This window comes from Clytia hemisphaerica, unplaced genomic scaffold (assembly GCF_902728285.1).
Source record: "Clytia hemisphaerica strain Z4C2 unplaced genomic scaffold, Clytia hemisphaerica genome assembly, whole genome shotgun sequence".
Taxonomy (NCBI): domain Eukaryota; kingdom Metazoa; phylum Cnidaria; class Hydrozoa; order Leptothecata; family Clytiidae; genus Clytia; species Clytia hemisphaerica.
In genome coordinates, this window is record NW_027103648.1 from 120210 (window position 1) to 137481 (window position 17272).

The 17272-nt window shown below is 35.3% G+C and overlaps 3 protein-coding genes across 3 annotated transcripts; 1 reads left to right on the forward strand and 2 right to left on the reverse strand.

The window, feature by feature from the left end:
- The first annotated feature begins 407 nt into the window (after positions 1 to 407).
- LOC136802973 (uncharacterized) lies at positions 408 to 6281 on the forward strand. The gene is made up of 6 exons (XM_067059703.1): positions 408 to 635; positions 1550 to 1617; positions 1938 to 2177; positions 4678 to 4911; positions 5311 to 5480; positions 5988 to 6281. The coding sequence occupies exons 1-6, from the start codon at positions 562 to 564 to the stop codon at positions 6054 to 6056; spliced, it is 855 nt and encodes a 284-aa protein (XP_066915804.1). The 5' UTR covers positions 408 to 561; the 3' UTR covers positions 6057 to 6281.
- A 582-nt stretch (positions 6282 to 6863) lies between these two features.
- LOC136802971 (alpha-1,3-mannosyl-glycoprotein 4-beta-N-acetylglucosaminyltransferase C-like) lies at positions 6864 to 9760 on the reverse strand. The gene is made up of 3 exons (XM_067059702.1): positions 9510 to 9760; positions 8350 to 8463; positions 6864 to 8086 (listed from the first exon to the last, which is right to left on the reverse strand). Exons 1-3 carry the CDS (start codon positions 9667 to 9669, stop codon positions 6960 to 6962), a joined length of 1401 nt encoding a protein of 466 aa, XP_066915803.1. The 5' UTR covers positions 9670 to 9760; the 3' UTR covers positions 6864 to 6959.
- A 2341-nt stretch (positions 9761 to 12101) lies between these two features.
- On the reverse strand, positions 12102 to 16095 carry LOC136802974 (uncharacterized). The gene is made up of 4 exons (XM_067059704.1): positions 15691 to 16095; positions 15037 to 15076; positions 14292 to 14756; positions 12102 to 13663 (listed from the first exon to the last, which is right to left on the reverse strand). The coding sequence occupies exons 1-4, from the start codon at positions 16006 to 16008 to the stop codon at positions 13155 to 13157; spliced, it is 1332 nt and encodes a 443-aa protein (XP_066915805.1). The 5' UTR covers positions 16009 to 16095; the 3' UTR covers positions 12102 to 13154.
- Between the last annotated feature and the right edge of the window lie 1177 nt (positions 16096 to 17272).

Below are 17272 nucleotides of genomic sequence, written 5' to 3' on the forward strand. Positions count from 1 at the left end.
CATTACAATTGGCAATCGAAATGATGATAATTACTCTCTGACCACAATTTTTATGATTTCTATTATTCCTGATGACGGAGAAGTTAAAATGACTTCCTGTTCTGCGATGGTTAAAATTAAGAACGTCAATGATTGCCAGCCTCGTGTGGCAAGTAAACGGTGGTAAAGAAATCGGAAAGTTTTAGCAAGATATTTGGCATCCTATACGTCAGTAACACTGAAGATGGAGTTTAATTTCTACACTAAAATAGATTTTTTATTTTAAGTACGCTCTTCTTCTGAGTGTCTTTCATACAAGGAATTCGTCACGATCTCGCATCTATTTGTCACCGAGTCTCTTCCTTCCTGAATTAGGGTTAGCAATTGCATTGAAAAGTATAAAAGGATCATGAAATTGATCAAATCTTCAGAATCGCAGTTTACAAATTCTTGTAAACTTGGATCTAAAAGCGTGTTTTCAAAGGGCTTTTTGGTATTTATTGTACATTATACTTTGGTGTTGAAATTTGTCTTGTTAAGAAAGTGCAAAACTTTTCGAAAAAAGATTTAATTTTGACAAATATGGTAGCTTTAGCTGTGTTATTTATAGTTTTGTTGCCGAGCATTATGGCTCACTCCTGGATGTCGTGTCCACCGTAAGTATTTTTTGCACACCACCTGTCTAAACCAGTTTCGCATTTGAGCTTGATTCCTTTGGCTGCCATTATTTCAATTCGCAACCTGATTCCGATATTTTGACTCACTGGAATGATAGATCAGGCAGGGGGTGTTTATACCTGTGGATAGATCTATGAAAAAAAATTTCAACTATAACTGGACTTGCTTTGCTTTATGCCATATCATATACTTGCATTTGAAGTTTATACTTCTCATTCTTAAACAATCTTTTAAAGGTTTTCACGGGGTCTACACTCAGCTGAAGCAGCTATCTATGAACTTAGTGGGACATAGGAAGCAATGGGGCTCGGTACCGGGAACCCATGGTTTTAACTGGCACTTAGAACACTTGATCGAAGCTGCTCTTTATTATTCGCAAATTAATAAATCTTCAAATTAACTTATTCATAATGGGCTTTTCCAAAGGAATCGTGCACCCCCTGTTGAAGAGGTCCATTTCCGTTCCAAGGGGGTAAGGTTTGAATTGCAGTAGAATTCCATAAGGTTAGAAGAAAATCCGTCAAAAATAAGCGGAATTCCAAGGGGATAATGATTGAAAATTTGTAAAAATTCGAAATTCCAGAGGGGTATGATCCTATAATTGCCTGGAATTCCAAGGGGGTAGGTCACAAAAGGTTGGACCTCCTCAACAGGGGGTGCACGGTTTTTTTCTGGAAAAGCCCAATCAAAGAATGAACTCCCGTAATACAGGACCGGATCTAAGAGGATCCAAAATTTACAAAAGAGAGTCTCCATTTCCTTATAAGGATTTATTTTACACTTTGTCATGAATTTTGAGCCATCCTCCTTTCTTAGACCCATCACTCAAACATCCAAGGGTTTTAAATTTTCGAGTTTTCTAAAATTCAACTTCACTCAATCCATTCAACAGGTCATTCAATCCATCGATTGGACGTGGTGGCATCATTGGTGCCGTCTGTGAAGCTGAATGGGGAACCAGTAAGCATATTTTAATCTAGAAGCCGGTGAATTATGACTGAGTCCCTCAGGGCAATTGATTTGAAACGCCCCAAAATAAGACCTTCAAAATGGAACACTTGCAGTGCAGAGAAGAATTAGCCAAAATTGAGTAAATTTGGGTGAAAAATCGACCCATACGCTGTATTTTCTTGGAAATTTTTGTAGCAAAAATGCTAACACTTCGTTTTACTTCAATATTCTTAAAGTGAACTTTCTCTCATTTCAACCATTATAGTGTACTTTGCGATGCCTGTAAAACGCAACAATTATAGATTTTCTTAACCTAATTCATTTAATAGCTCCGGTGACAGAGGTCGAAGCTGGTGATCGATTGAAAGTCGGATGGGTTTCCAACAACCACGGTGGTGGTTACGCAAGAATCTCTTTAGTACCATGGGGCCAAAGGAAAAGTGCACAAGCCTACAAAGATAACGTGATGAAATTTGCTTGTTATGGACATGACGAAAGACCAGGCAAATTTCAATACGGAGATTGTAAACATCCATGTAATGGAAGACCTGGCTGTGAATACCAAGCTGGTAGGCTCTAGTTACACTTCTAACTGGTATAAGTCCCGGAAGGGATCAGTTAGACAGATTTGGTATTGGAACAGGCCACTGGTCAGATCATAGTATAAGAAAGCCGTGGCTTTCTTATACCATGGTCAAATTAACTCTGTTAGGCTCTGAAGATATCTGGAAGGATCCCAAATTTAATTTTTAAGATGTGTATCTGACAGGGTCGATTTTTTAGTTATTTTCGAACAATTTTCAGGGTAAAATTTACCAAGCATTCATATCTGACAGGGATCACTTTTCAAAATCCAGTGGCACGTCTGCCGTCAAGGACAGTGCCCCCTCTGGGATAACGTTCTTCATAATTTTGGTGAACCTCGAATTAAAGTCACGGTGTGCCTGTCGGGTTTTCTCTTCTATCCATTTTCAGTCTGAAATTGATACCCCAAACAAACTACTTGTCTTATACAAAAGATGGAATTCATTAATTCATTGATTTTCAGAAACCATTCAAAAAGCCCCAGAATATACCTCCGAATGATTTAGATTAGCTATAAAGTTGAAGAAATACATTAAGCAGAAGCAAGAATCTAATTCGAAAATCCCTTAGCTATTGCCTTAACCAAAGATTTATTATACACTGGATAAACGACTCATAAAACGATGGAGAGCGACCATTGTATTTTCATTGTTTCAGAAAACAATTGATGTTCTAGCTTTGTCCGCAAAGGACAACTGTCATGGCGGCTCGAATATGTCTGATTTTTAAAAATGTTTATCAGTCTTATTTTTAAAAAGTTCTCTAGCTCTTTTTCTTTGTACATTTGCAGAACAAAAAGTTTGAAAGTAAGGCTAGCATTCCGAGCTGGATACATTTGTGAAATATAATGTGAGAAAAACATCACTAGACAAGAAATTCAGACAAAGTGCTTATAGTGACACGAAATTTTCAATTGGAAATATCTTTCCAAGACTGTCCCCAGAAGAGCTGAAATTAACATACATAAGACTTGAGTGTCTTGGCTCCTCTGTGGTATGAAAATCCTTTGGAGGCACGTGGTGGCAAAGTGGTTTTTTTGAGGTTGAAGTTTGAAAATTTCCGGTGTCAACATTTAAGTTTCTTTTACACAACACGTCTTTTGCATCTTTCTCACAGCTTGAAACGTCATAACGGCTTATAATTAGCAATTAAGTGAAAGAATCTGACTCTCACATGAAGGTTTTAAGTCTCTCTTGGGAATTGGATGAATGATTTTCGATAAGAAATGCAATAAAAATGCTTCGAAAAATCATTTATTGAGGGAAGGAGAGTGAACAATAATATCATTACTGCGGACATAGCTAGTACACGAGAAATCGGCAAAAATCTGTTACTTGTATATCCAGTGTATAATAAATCCTTGCCTTAACTTTTTGAAGAAGAAAAACCCAATGAAATTACAAAACAACATAAAGATTTTTCCTACTATAAACATTGCATTGCATAAGTTTCACTAATCCAATATTAGCAAGAAAAAGAAAAAGGATTGTGAAATCGATAAGCTAAGCTTGATTATCTTTTTATCAAAACTTAATGCCTGAGCTCAACATATTAAGCAAGAAGCCATCTATGACGTACGGAATCTATGCACAGATCTGTAAAGCCCGAAGGGCTAGATTTGCGGCTTGTATCGAAAAGTGAAGCCTATGTTTGGAAGGATTTCCTACCAAAGTCACGTGACTAAAAAATGCAATTTCACCGGTTTGAGAGATGTGAAATAGAGTTTGCCGCCTACTTTTTTTGATCTCGCGCTCCGAAAACAATTAAAATGCTAGATCCTATCCATCGGCACGAAATTTAAAAAGTCAAATTTTTGCTTCACTTTTTTTTGCTGGAGAAAGCTTAAAGTTGCCTATCTAGTCCTTCGGGTTTTACAGATATCTGTGAATCTATGTCGTGAGTTTTTCGCAAGCTAGCGCCCAAATCTCAAGGCTAACTCTGTCTCGTGAAATTTGACCTGTATGCTGTAGCTTGGGGAGCGGATCTATACCGCGAAATTCTCCAATCTCACGTAATAGAAATTGATAAGCATGATTAATATGAAAAAAAAACAAGCATGGAATCAAATACTAAAATGGCTAATTGACCAAATTTGACCAAAATTCTATCATCCCCTTTTATTTTGATGAAGTCTTCCTTTGAACAGTTTTATAACATAGCGGAACATCTTCTTGCCCTTAGAGCATTTTGAATTTAGGTCACATGGGTTTGAAAAAAGGGAGACAATTAATCATATCACTCTGAATGGTCACTTTCTACTAACTGAGACCACGTTACACTCTACGGTACCGTTTCGCTCCGAAAGGAAATGAAGCCATTATATTGGTTAAATTCAAGTTTTACGTCACTTCTAACCAATAGTATGGCTTCATTTCATTTCGGAGGAAAGCGGAACCGTTACGTGTGAACATCTGATAAACACGTATTTTAAACCTTACGTAATACACACGTAACATCAATTATATCTTACGCTTTTTCTAACAGACCCAGAAGATGTTGAGCGTTTCGACACCACTATTGGGATTCCAACCAACCTTGCTGATGGTTATTATTCACTCCAAGTCTCAATGTTGGTTGGTAATGGTGGTGTCTATAACAGCTGTGGTAAAATAAAGGTCACCGGTGGAAACCCTTCTTACAACTGTTGGTCAAGTAACAGACCAGTGACTAATAAATGTTTAAGATCTGGTGGACCAGCAAGATCAGTTATCGAATCAGGTTGGTGTAATTATTTTCCACATGCTTATTATCATGAGAGCAACACTTTAGAAAAACATAAGAAAGCCTACCCAGCTGGCACACAACGTTGTTTCAACGTTTATCTAACGTTCACAAGGTCTATATATAACGTTAGATGAACGTTAAAACAACGTTGTGTGCCAGCTGGGTAAGCGGTGTGAAAAAGGCCCAGCAATGTTTTGTCAGTTTTGTCATATTTTCGAAGCAGAGTTTCCATTTTAACTTCGTTTTCAACTTGAGTACCCAAGAATTGACATTTCGCTGCGCGCCTTTTTCTCCTTAATATTACATGAAATCCAAAACATCTATTTTTTTTGTTTTATTTCTTATGGTTGTAATATAAAAATAGCTTCTCACATAAATATTTTCTACTTTTAGGAACGAAACGTGGCGATTTTTGTTACGGTCTTGATGGCTCCATTGGAACCGTCGATGATAACATTTCAGACGTCCCCATCAATGTGGAATGTGACCCCCGTGTTGCGTGCAGCCAATCAACAAACACTGCTCTATGTTACCGTGATTTCCCTTCAATGGCTAAAATCATGGTGAGATATTTTTTCGATTTTTCGATTTTTTGATAAAGGATAAAGGAAATTCTAATTTGGTTTTTATATATTATGACCCTAATACCCATGTGTCACAAACCCGATAGAACCCCGCAGCTTAACTGGAAAATTGGGCCAAAATTTCATCCACGTTTGGAAAAAGTACCCTATAATTTCAGCCCCACTGGGAAATTGACTTTGATTTTATCCTCATTTGAAGTTCTATGTGCAAAATATTGCACATCCAAAACCATCGCCATTGGATATTTTAAAGCTTCCCAGCTGGCACACAACGTTGTTTTAACGTTAATCTAACGTTATATGGACGTTGTGAACGTTAGATAAACGTTGACACAACGTTGCGTGCCAGCTGGGTTTGGAACAATATTGTTTCTATCCCAATTGTGTGATCTCGATATGATTATTATTCTATAGGTGTAGGAAAAGGTTCCACCGGGATTCTGAGACTGGGGTGTCCTAATGTTTGAAATTATCTTTATTTTATAGACTGCCTCAAGAAATCCCCGTCAACCAAATTGTAGATCCTACAACACATTACCCGTCATCTCCAAATAAAAATGAAAATAACGATGGTGGACGTAATATTTATTTATTTAAATTTAAAATTTTGAAACTGTTGTAGTTAAGTATCTTCTTTACCATAAACTATGGAAGGATAATCTGTAATCTGTTTGCAACCTAAAAACTTATTTATTTCTTGACATTAAAATTTTCGGATATTGTAAGTACGGGAGTTTGCACTTTGAAAAATATGAACATAATTCACATGATACAAGCTAACCAATCAGATTTTTTACCAATTTGTATCATACCTTTTAGACTTTTTTCTAAAGCCTTTATTAGAATACAATAGCTATTCAAAAGAACAAAGGAAAGTTACGGTCTTTGCTCACTTTGGGCATGATAAGTGACGTCATCAAAAAATAATTTTGTCAAAAGTTACCTTATATGACATTAGTCTTGTGTACCAAATTTCATCCAAAAAACCCACTAGATCAAAAGTTAGGGGGTGGTACAGGAACAGCCCCCCTAGTTTTGAACCGTCCCTAAAAGCCTAGTATGAATAGGGTTAAGAATAATTCACTATCTAGCGATAATATAAAAAAGTAAACAAATTTAATTTAAATTTTTTTTACTCCCATAAATAAATGATATGCATTGGATCGGATCGGCATGTCAGCTTATGTACCGTAAAACACCCGACATGAGCTCTTATAGATAATTCATAGCATGTCACCATACGTTCTAAATTTGCTATTACAGTAATGTCTCTATTGGTAACACCTGAAAACATCGGTTTCTAATAGGAAAAAATTACGTAATCTTAACACATATAAAGATAAGCCATATAAAAGATGAATCGCAGAACTCAAAACCACAGGTTGTATAAGTAGCACGAATCCGTTAGTGGATGCCAGCAGCCTATACAAAAGATTGTATTTAAAAGAAGGAAAATAACTAAATTGTGACTTGTATCAGTCTTATACCACCCCAGTGTCCTTCATCAGCTAACATTCTAATTCTCAAACAAGATGTCCATAAATTGCGTCCATCTAAGTCATTCAATAACACTTGACCAGCCCTGAAATCCGCTATCTCATTAAAATCACCACAATCTTGGTTTGTACTTTGAAACGAATTTGCTTCCTCTAAAACAGCTTTTGTTATTGTATCGCTTAAATACACATTTATTCCTGTATCGATTCGAATCGACTTGACTCGATGTAATTTCAAAAACTTGATAATAATGAAACAGCCTTTATTAGGAGTTGAAGTCCAGAATAGTTCTCCACGTTCGTAAGGGTTCGTGGGAAAGAATTCATTAGCGACTACCATATCAGTTGTAACCATAGCAATTGGATTATTTTGTACCACGAGGCCTGGGACCGATAATTGTTGTAGTGAAAACAAAGCTTTATCCGTATCCAGCTTCAAATGACTCCGATGTAAATGTTCGAAATACGACATAAGATTCACAGCGTCTGTAAAGGGAGCCATCCAATAAAAATATTCCGCTATTGCTTCTAAGGGCCGTCCATATGAATAAAGGGTGCAAGAGACGGCCCTTACTTTTTTATCTTTTAAGCGCATTAGTTTGTGCCGCCCTCCTTTTTGTTCAAATTCTTGTATAAGGACAGATAGAGAGCCTGGGTTTAGAGTATATTCTGAGTCTGCCATTAGAAAGTATTTTCCGGCTTTTGAACCGTATGCTAATAAGGATGAAAGTAAAAGATTAACGTGGGTCCGCCGCTTGACGAGACCTTTGGAAGCCTTGAAAAGTGCTGCTTGGGTGTCTAAGCTATCAACACGTTGAGATAACTGCGCTTCTGATATGGAGATATAAGTAATTTGAACGTGTTGTGAGTCTTCTCTTGAGCTGTTAAATACATTTTGTGATATCTTTTCAAACTTTTCTTGAACTTGTGAAATAATTTCGGGTTGCGTTGCCAAGATACCGATGAAGACAATGTAAGTGTTGATTTCGGATTGCTGGCTGACTTGGTTCGTAATTGAAGTAATAGAGCGATAAACATCATCTATATACCAATTATCCGGTGGGCACACAATACCAATAGAAAGATCGACTAAAATATGTAGAGAAATAATAGCAAAATTCTATCAAAGTACACGACTTCTCCCTCCATTATTATGCATGCAAAAAGGAATTGCGAAACAAAAATCTTGGGCTTTCCAAAATGTTTAATTTCTTGAGATGAATATAGTTTCAAATATTCATCAGTAAATTGGTCGAGTAAAAGTAACTAGGCATAGATTTTTCCTACGACCGAAATCTACGCCATAAGGTGTATATAAAGAATTGTATCAAAAAATTCTTGGGTAACTTTACCTCTTTGTTTCAAATCTAGATTTAATATCTGCTTCATTGGATCTCTGACATGGTGATTATTTCTTTGGTCTCCGGTTCTCTTGGAGAGTAGCTGGAAACAGTCATAAAATGAAGCTGCGGAAGGAAAAGAAAAGTAACACAAAGTATTAAGCTCTAGTTTAGACAGCTTACTTTTCGCCCTGTCTATTCTAATTGTGAATTAAAGTGGACATAAGGTTAGCTGTCTAAAGTCAATGCATTGCTCTCTTTTGACGTCAATGCAATGAGTTCTTTCAATCTTTTCCAAGCAAAGAATTTAACTGCCAACTTTTTGCCCACTTTTGGCCTACTCTTACAATTTGAATAGGCAGGGCAGAAAGTCGGCAGTCTAAACTAGAACAAAACAATGGATTTAACGGAAGAATCAACAACCTCTATTAGAAATTCCCGTAAAACGAATAACGTATAACAGCCCGAAGGTATAGAATCGAATCTTTAAAATTTTGCAAGGGAAGAAAAAGTGAAAAGTGGAGCCTTCAAATTGTCACCGTTTTTTGACAACGTAACGAGTCTTCTGTTTTCTTTTGTTTGAATGGTACATTTTAGACATCTGTCTGGTCTGGTACACATTTTAATCTCAATCCAAGCGTTTTTTTCTGAAAACGACGCAAGACGTGCAACTTTTCTATCTAGGGGATAGGATATTCAGATTCCATAAAAATTCGACTATATCCTTAAGAGTGGTTGAACCAGGGAAATTAAATACAAAATAGTGGGATTCCATAGTGACTATTTCATATAAACTGATCTCAATCGACACTTTATTCAGGCCCTTCATGAACTAGAACACCCCCTTCTCGCAGACCCGGTAGGACTTTTTCAGCCAGTGGGGGTAAAAATAACGGTCCGCAAAACGCGATAGGGATCGATTTTCAGGTGTTTTTAAAGGCTGGGGAATTGAATTCCATTGTTTTTGAGCCATAAAATTCAGTGGGGATGGAAAAAATAGCACAGTTTTTTGCAGTGAGGATTTGCTTATCTGATTATTTTCAATGGCAACAAAAATTAGAGTATAATTTTTTCCAACGGGAACGATATTTTGGCCAATTTTTCCAGTGAGAAGGGTTCCCAGTGGGTTTGGAAGTAGGGGGTGTACTAATCTGACCAAAATATTTACTTACTGATTTTGAACCAAAGATTGAGTGCAAAGAACAAAATGCAAATGAAGAGCAAAGATTGATTGAGTTTCCCAATTCGTAACATGATTCTTTTAATTCTTCTCAGTTGGGTAATCTTAGAAGGTTTTCTCAGGTACTGATTTCGATTTTTTTTATATACCATACACCATACTACGATTATCCGAGAAAAATATTCGTATCTTCATGTAGTTCGAGGTAAAGATGGTCTCTCAGCCTATATACAAAATACTCTTGACAAAAACTTAAGTGTGATAATGTGATATTTTGCATACGTTAAAAATCATGATTGTATTACGTTTTCGAGAAATATAATTTTTTTTTCAAAAAAATCTACTATTATTGAAAATAATTTCACACGTTTCAAAGAACCTTTAAAATTTTTCGTTTGTGATTTTCTTTGTGAAAAGAGTTTGGTAACTAAGGTTTCTAATACCAATCTTACTCAAGAATTTTAAGAATGGTCACACTACATTGAATATTACAACAGAAAACAATAGAAACTTTACACAATTAACAGGAATTTTTTATGAAAGCCATATAAATTCAATACATAAATACATTTACAGTGCTGGGTGATAAAGCAACTTCATTATTATATTAATTCTACTTAAAATTAAATTTAAACTCATATATACTTATGATATAAAAATTCTTAAATTAAACTTAAATAATTGACTTTATACTGTTTGCTGACGACACTAACCTATTTTTCTCTAGTAAGAACATAAAAACACTTTTCGAAATTGTAAATAACGAACTAAATCTCATTAATGAATGGTTTATAGTCAATAAACTATCCTTAAACGTCAAAAAGACTAAATACATACTTTTTTGTAAACATAATAAAATTGATGACTTACCTCTAAAACTACCGACATTGACCATTAACAACACTGAAATAAAACGAGTTTACGATACAAGCTTTCTTGGGGTTATTATTGACGAATCTTTAAACTGGAATAAACATATAGCAAACGTCGAAAATAAAATTGCTAAAAATTTAGGAATATTTTATAAAGCTAAGCAAGTGTTGGAACTTGACTCACTTAAAAAACTTTATTTTGCATTTATATACATAGCTATCTAAATTATTGTAATATAATATGGGGTAGTACTTTTAAAACCGCCCTTAAAAAGCTTTTCAGTAAACAGAAGCATGCACTACGTATCATGTTTGGTGTAAACAAATTTAGTTCGGTTACCTGTCGCTTTAAAGAGATAGGTGCGCTTAATGTTTATCAGCTAAACATTTACCAAACAATTGCATTTATGCAAAGCGTCAAAACTAAAACTTGTCCAGATTTATTTACAGATAAATTTCCTGAAATCAATCACAAGTATCGAACGCGGTATTCGAGAAATGCATTTAAAAATACAAGATGCTAGATTGAAGGCCAAGAGATTCGCTATTAACTATAGAGGGCCTTTTATGTGGAATAATATTTTAAACAATGACTTAAAGGAAACATGTACAAAAAAGTCAAAGCTTTGTTTCTTAAAATCTGTCAAAAACTACATTATCAATCTAGACATTGAAAAATATTATTAAAAGTTTAAATACTGTAAATAATTTTTGTGGAAAAATTCATTTCACTTTTATTTTTTTCCGTAAATTTAAATGTACATAAATAAACATCGCTGAAAAAGGGGATGGGTGAAAAGACAGTGATGTCTTCTTTTATCTCCTGCGAATGTTTTTAGCTCTTAGGACTTTTTTATTTTAAATCACTATCATTAATATTTTCATCGTGTATACTTTTTAGGCAAAGTTATTATCGCAAAGACTTATATAAAAAAAAAAAAAAAAAAAAAAAAAAATATTAAAATTCTCAAAAATTAAAACTTAAACTTTTTCTACTTCGATCATCTCAATGTAGACAGTACTTCCTCTTCAGTCAGTCTGTGCCACTAACCCGATCGGGAAGATTCTTCCGAAATGGGAAGAAACTTCCCGAACGGGAAGAACTTAGGCGAATTTTTTCTCCCTGATTGGGAAGATTCTTCCTCTTTGGGAAGAGGAAAAATGACTGAATCTTCGGCGAAACTGTGCGATGACCGGCGAAAGTTGAAACATTTTGGAGCTGATAAAGCATCAAATTTTAAGATTTTTCACCGGAAGAAAAATAAACTTTACCGTAGAAATTTGGTTTAATTTTGAAAAATTTCCCAAACGAGAAGTTTCAACCCGATCGAAAAGTCCTAGGTAAGTAAAAAAGCGGGAAGATCTTCCCGTTCGGGAGTCAAGTTAATTTCCCGTTCGGGAAGGTCCTTCCCATTTCGGAAGAATCTTCCCGATCGAGTTAGTGGCACAGACTGTCAGTCAAGGGACATTTTTCTCAATATTACTTTACTAAATTTAAGGCACTTACTAATAAAAAAGAGCCTGAGTCTTGAATCTTTGAAAACTAGAGTTTTACATCGATTCACCGAAGAATTTTTAATTTTTTTAATTTTTTTATTATAAAGCTCTAATAATGCTCCCACTCTAACTTTTACACAGTAAAGTATTTTTACGTCTCTACGTCCCGCAGATGCAACCCACGATTTGGAAAAACCATCCCTCGTTTGAGGCACTTGCAGCAATTGTAGAAAGATGGAATGCCCACTGAAGCGAGTGTTGAAAATTGAATTTATAGTGCATTTTACATATTTTAAATAATTGAAAAGTGCCCTGTGTCATTACACCTCATTTCGTAGTGTCACAGCGTATGAATAATACATATCAAGCTGTGAAGACAAACGCCAATTTCATTCAACTCGCAACAAAAGTAACAAATAAATAAAAATATGAAATTAAATAATCTAACATGTTTTCATCTTCAACCTGGGGATATTGTGTGTTCATGGTACCTATTTCGTTGTTGAAATAACTTTCCATTCGTTCTCACCATATGATATTAATTCCTTTGAGCAATATTTCACAATAACAATAATAGCCTCTCCGTGTGGCGCAAGGTTAGGGCGGAGTTTTGGTATTGACCCATTTTGTCCGTGTTTCGGTGTTGGAATAAAAAAGGTGACGGGTTTCCCGTGTTTAAAATACCGTGCGATGAAAATTAACGAATATAGGAAGCCGGTGTTGTCGGTGGATTAAAGAAAAATTATGATGTTGGTAGCACTCTTTCCATTTCCACTCGTTTACATCGCTTACATCTCTTGGTTTTAGAAGAATTCTTTTTTGAAATCAAAGTTCAATCAATTCTTTAACTTTAAGTTTAGTGGAGGTTTTTGTCCGAAGCCTTATAATTTTATTTATCATCAGAGTCCATTCGCTTGTAGGCTGCACATATCCCTCTTGCTATATTTTGATATAGAGGTTGCTCATCGTTTATAAAGTTCCTGTTCTGAATCGCTTTAAATGTACAATTTTTTTGCTACAATGTGGAAGCTACCAAGAAGGGAATTATTCTATTTGCACTGACATGGTATCCCAGGGGAGGAGTTACTTAGGCAAAATTAAGGGGATGTGCCGCTGATCAAGGTCCCTTTTTTCAGACTCAAGAGATATTTGACAGGGTCAAATCACGTTTCCGTCGGTCGTCAAGGCCAGTGCCCCCCTCGGGCATGTTTTCCACATAGTAGCAAAAAAAAGAGTGCGCGATAAAACAATTGGACTCAAGTTTTTTATTATTCCAATGGTCCATATTCAAGACCAAAAAGTGTCGCATCAGCAGGTTTATACCAAGGATCGCTGACGTATATTATCACTGTCCCTTGAATTATAGGTTGGAAATTAGTAACAGTGTTTGGGTTCATTAATCCATCAACCCAAAACTGAATAATGTTTGCTGCAGGGTTATTTTGAGATTCAAAACTTTTAAATTCAATACGATATTCGCGATCAAGATCAAACGTGTAACTTACGAATATTTGTTTCCATTGCCCATTAGCCATATATTCTGCACCTAAAATGGTTGTCCCGGTATCTTTGATAAATGCTGAAACGATTCTTGTGCCCATTGACCCGTCGTTTACTCCAGTTGTGAAATGAATGACATTATGGTAACCTTTCCGTTGATAACTGCTAGAATCGGTGAAATCTATTGAGTGTATCACCAGAGTGAACCTCACGTACCATTCTCTGTACCAAGGATCGATGTTGTTTGAGATGTAGTACTGCTTTGGTCGAATGTTTCCTAGAAACAATAAAATAAAGAAATTATTATTTTTACAGGGATTGTTGTGAAAGAATGTCCTTTAGGCTTAAAATCTTGGAAGCTAAAATCTTTCTGAAGCCACTAAAGTTTGTGAAACTTACCAACACATAAATTAAAAAAATAATAAAGAGCCTTTATACATACACCTGACCATGCAATCAAAGTTTTCTTATAACGAACAATTTTGAGTGATTACAAGTTATGCGGCTACACTTCTACTTAAGATTACATAGACCAAACTCGCAGGAATCAAAAACGTGCTCTCTATTAAAAAAGTCATTTAGTCATTTATTAAGTATTTATATATAAATTAACTTCTTAAAATCTAAGTAAAATACTTGATTGATACACCTTTTCGACCGTAGTCGCGCGGTCAGACGCGTGCCACTAAATTATTTAATTACCCCCTAAAATCGATCCAATCCTTTTTTGACACATTTTTCTATCGTCTATAGGTGCGAAAAAAGGACTGGGACGGTTTTAGTGAGATAAAGCGGACAAAAAATGCCCGCGCGGCAATTGGTGGCTACGGTCGAAAAGTTGTATTATAGGGGGTTTTGGTTCAATTCTAAATTTCTCAACATCCAATAAAAACAAAGAATCTTACGATGCGGAAGGCCATCTTGTTTAAACGTCAAATTTCGGACGCGACCGTTCAACGCAAGGTGATGAGGTGAACCAGCAAAACAAATCAAGTTCTCCGAGACTTCTGGTAGTTTGATAAGCATTTTGTTGACGTACATACCATCAACGACCAGAGATCTTACGTGGGTTTGTAGCGGATCATTTATCGGACTTGAACGTTGGGTAAATTTGATAGTATGCCATTTGTTGTATTCAAACTTGAAAGAATAAGACATCTCTTTTGTGTAAACTCGAATCTTTTGATCGGTGGAAGTGATAACATAAATGTTTAACAATTTATTTTGAGCAGTTAATTCTTTTGCCATTGTGAAAATTCCACTTTTATTTTGATCTGATTTTCCATAGATTATGATATTGAAAGTTAATTCCCATTCTTCTTTTAGGTAAGGTAGAAAGTTGACGATCTTGTTTGGGTTTGGTTTGAACGCTAATGAAGAAAATTTAATTATCTTAGCGTAAACTTAAGTCGAGCTCTAATGTTACTTACAGTCAAGTGAATAATGCACATTGACCAACTATCTGCCGAACAAGTGTGATAAGTAGAAGTGCGACTCTCGGGATAGGAGATTCTCAATGTAGTCAAAAATGTTTGAAACGGAATTACAATTTTGGTATACACGTAACCTAAGAAATATTGCTTCAAAAGCTTAAGAAAGGAGGATAGTAACACAGATTTAAGATGCTCATAGTTTATTCAGTAGACTTACCATTTGTTATTTCAAAGTTATTCTTTGTTGAGATTTCATCCTGAATCAAAAAAAGATTTCATTTAAGACTTTAAGAGCATTGAGAATCGATGATTTGGTCATATTCGTCTCTTTGACCTCCTATAACTAAGGAAAAGGCTTAGGAGAGACCAAATCCTAGTGAAAAAATGACCCTTAGAAAATTCTCTTCTATTTTTGAAAAACGTCCTATCCATAGGTGGGATTTTTCACAATTCTTTCTTTAAAACTAAAAATTTTCTAATTTTTGCAACTCTCCGTCCGCACATACCCAGCACTCCGGGTCTCTTTGATAAGAGAAAGGGAAGTAAGCGCTGGGGACTTTAATATTTCAAACCTCCCAAAATCATTTCCCCTTCATTCAATTTCAAGAAGGAGAATAGTTTCCAAAGTCCCATGATATTAAAATAATAGTAGACGATGTTTACAGGGATAGTAAAGTCGGGAGAATATTATATGCGCAGAGTTCACAGCCGTAATAGCGGTATACTGAAAAAATCAACAGTAGAGTCCCGAAGAAGACTGGTAAACTCTACCGGCTGTAAACTATTTTCGGCAAAAAAAAACAGTTGGCTTTGGTTTTAGTTTTAGTTGGTAATTTGTATTTGACTATAGCATAAAAAGTATCAGCTATACCTCTTTTGTTATTCTTGTCTTCTTGAAATATTTCCATCCATGAGCATCAATCAAATGAGAATCACCTTCCAATGGTTCATCAATCACCAGACAGATCTGGTCATCACTATGGTGATTCACAGAATGGCAATCATCAGTTAATGTGCAATGACCAACACATTGCACTTCCGTTAAACCTTTCAAACTGACATATTTATCGTCTTCACCGGCGGCAATCTTTTTGTTATTTTTTGTATCGGTGAATCTAGCCCCGGTATTTGCAAGAACTACTCCAATGATATAAGATTCCAATATCAAAATTACACACAAAACCCTCATTTTGATTTCAATATTTCTCGCTTCAAATCTTATTCAATCTTTAAGTTCTTTCTATGGTATTTTTTGATGTTTCACTATCGCGGATGAATCGTGTTTTGAAGTATAAAAAATTACCTCAAAAATCATTTTAGGCAAATTCATCAAAATTTTATTAATGTTTGCGAAAAAATGTCTTCCAAACAAATTACACATTCCTATTCAATAAATTGAAACTTTGACAGAATTCTTGGGGAGATAACCTTCTTAGCGATTCGAAAAAATCACACCTCAGTTGAATTATCTACTAAATCCGAAACTTATTTTTAGATGTTTTGATGTATCACTCACGGAGTATATGACAGGCTGAACACTATTTTGAAAATATTTGCGAACCAATACTAACTTGTTTTTTTAATCAATCAACCTTGAACGCCTTCTTCAAACAAAACCAGTCCATCAATGTTTTGATTCTGTTTGGAAACTCTTTTTCATAAAAGCACTATGATATGAAAACTACAATCAAAGTCATAATATTTGAGAAAAAGGGAAATTCCCACGAAATCTTACAACCACAGACGATTTGGACGCGCTCTAAATCAAGTTGGACGGGTAGATTAGGAGGACCTTTTAGGATCTGAGAAACAAAAAGTCCAAGAAAAGTCCAATAGGGCTCAGAATATAACCTGGAAGTCTACAAATCCCTCCTGAATTGAAATATTCCAATAAATTTATCAAATTGCCCAAAAGTGACTTTTTCGCCCGAACTTTAAATTGCTGAAAACGAGGAATTAACCAAAATTTCCAATATATTTTGACCGAGATTGTACTACCCTTCTCAAGTGTAAAAACATACTTATAGCGTAAGAACTCTTTGCTGACATAATCAGATAAGTAATATCTATCAAGCATAACATATCTCTTTTCATATAATTTCCTCGCCTAGACACTCGAAAAATATTATGCAGAAAATCTCGTAAAAGATTTGTCACATATCGCACCTTAAAGAAAAACTTATATCTACTTCTTGCGCGAAAGACCACCGTCTTTTACCTGTATCATGACTTTAAAAACTCATTTTTGAAACTCTTTCGTAGAAAGTGTCACGCCTTCTTAAATTCGAAAATTTAAAACGACGTCACATGATCTTTTGAAAAATTGACATCAAAATTATTTTCGTTAGAAAGCCACTGTACCAGTGGATACCCCTTAAAACCTACAACAAAAAATGTACCCCTTATATCCTGATAGAGAAAACAATAAGGGTTGAAACTTTTTCTTGTGAGTC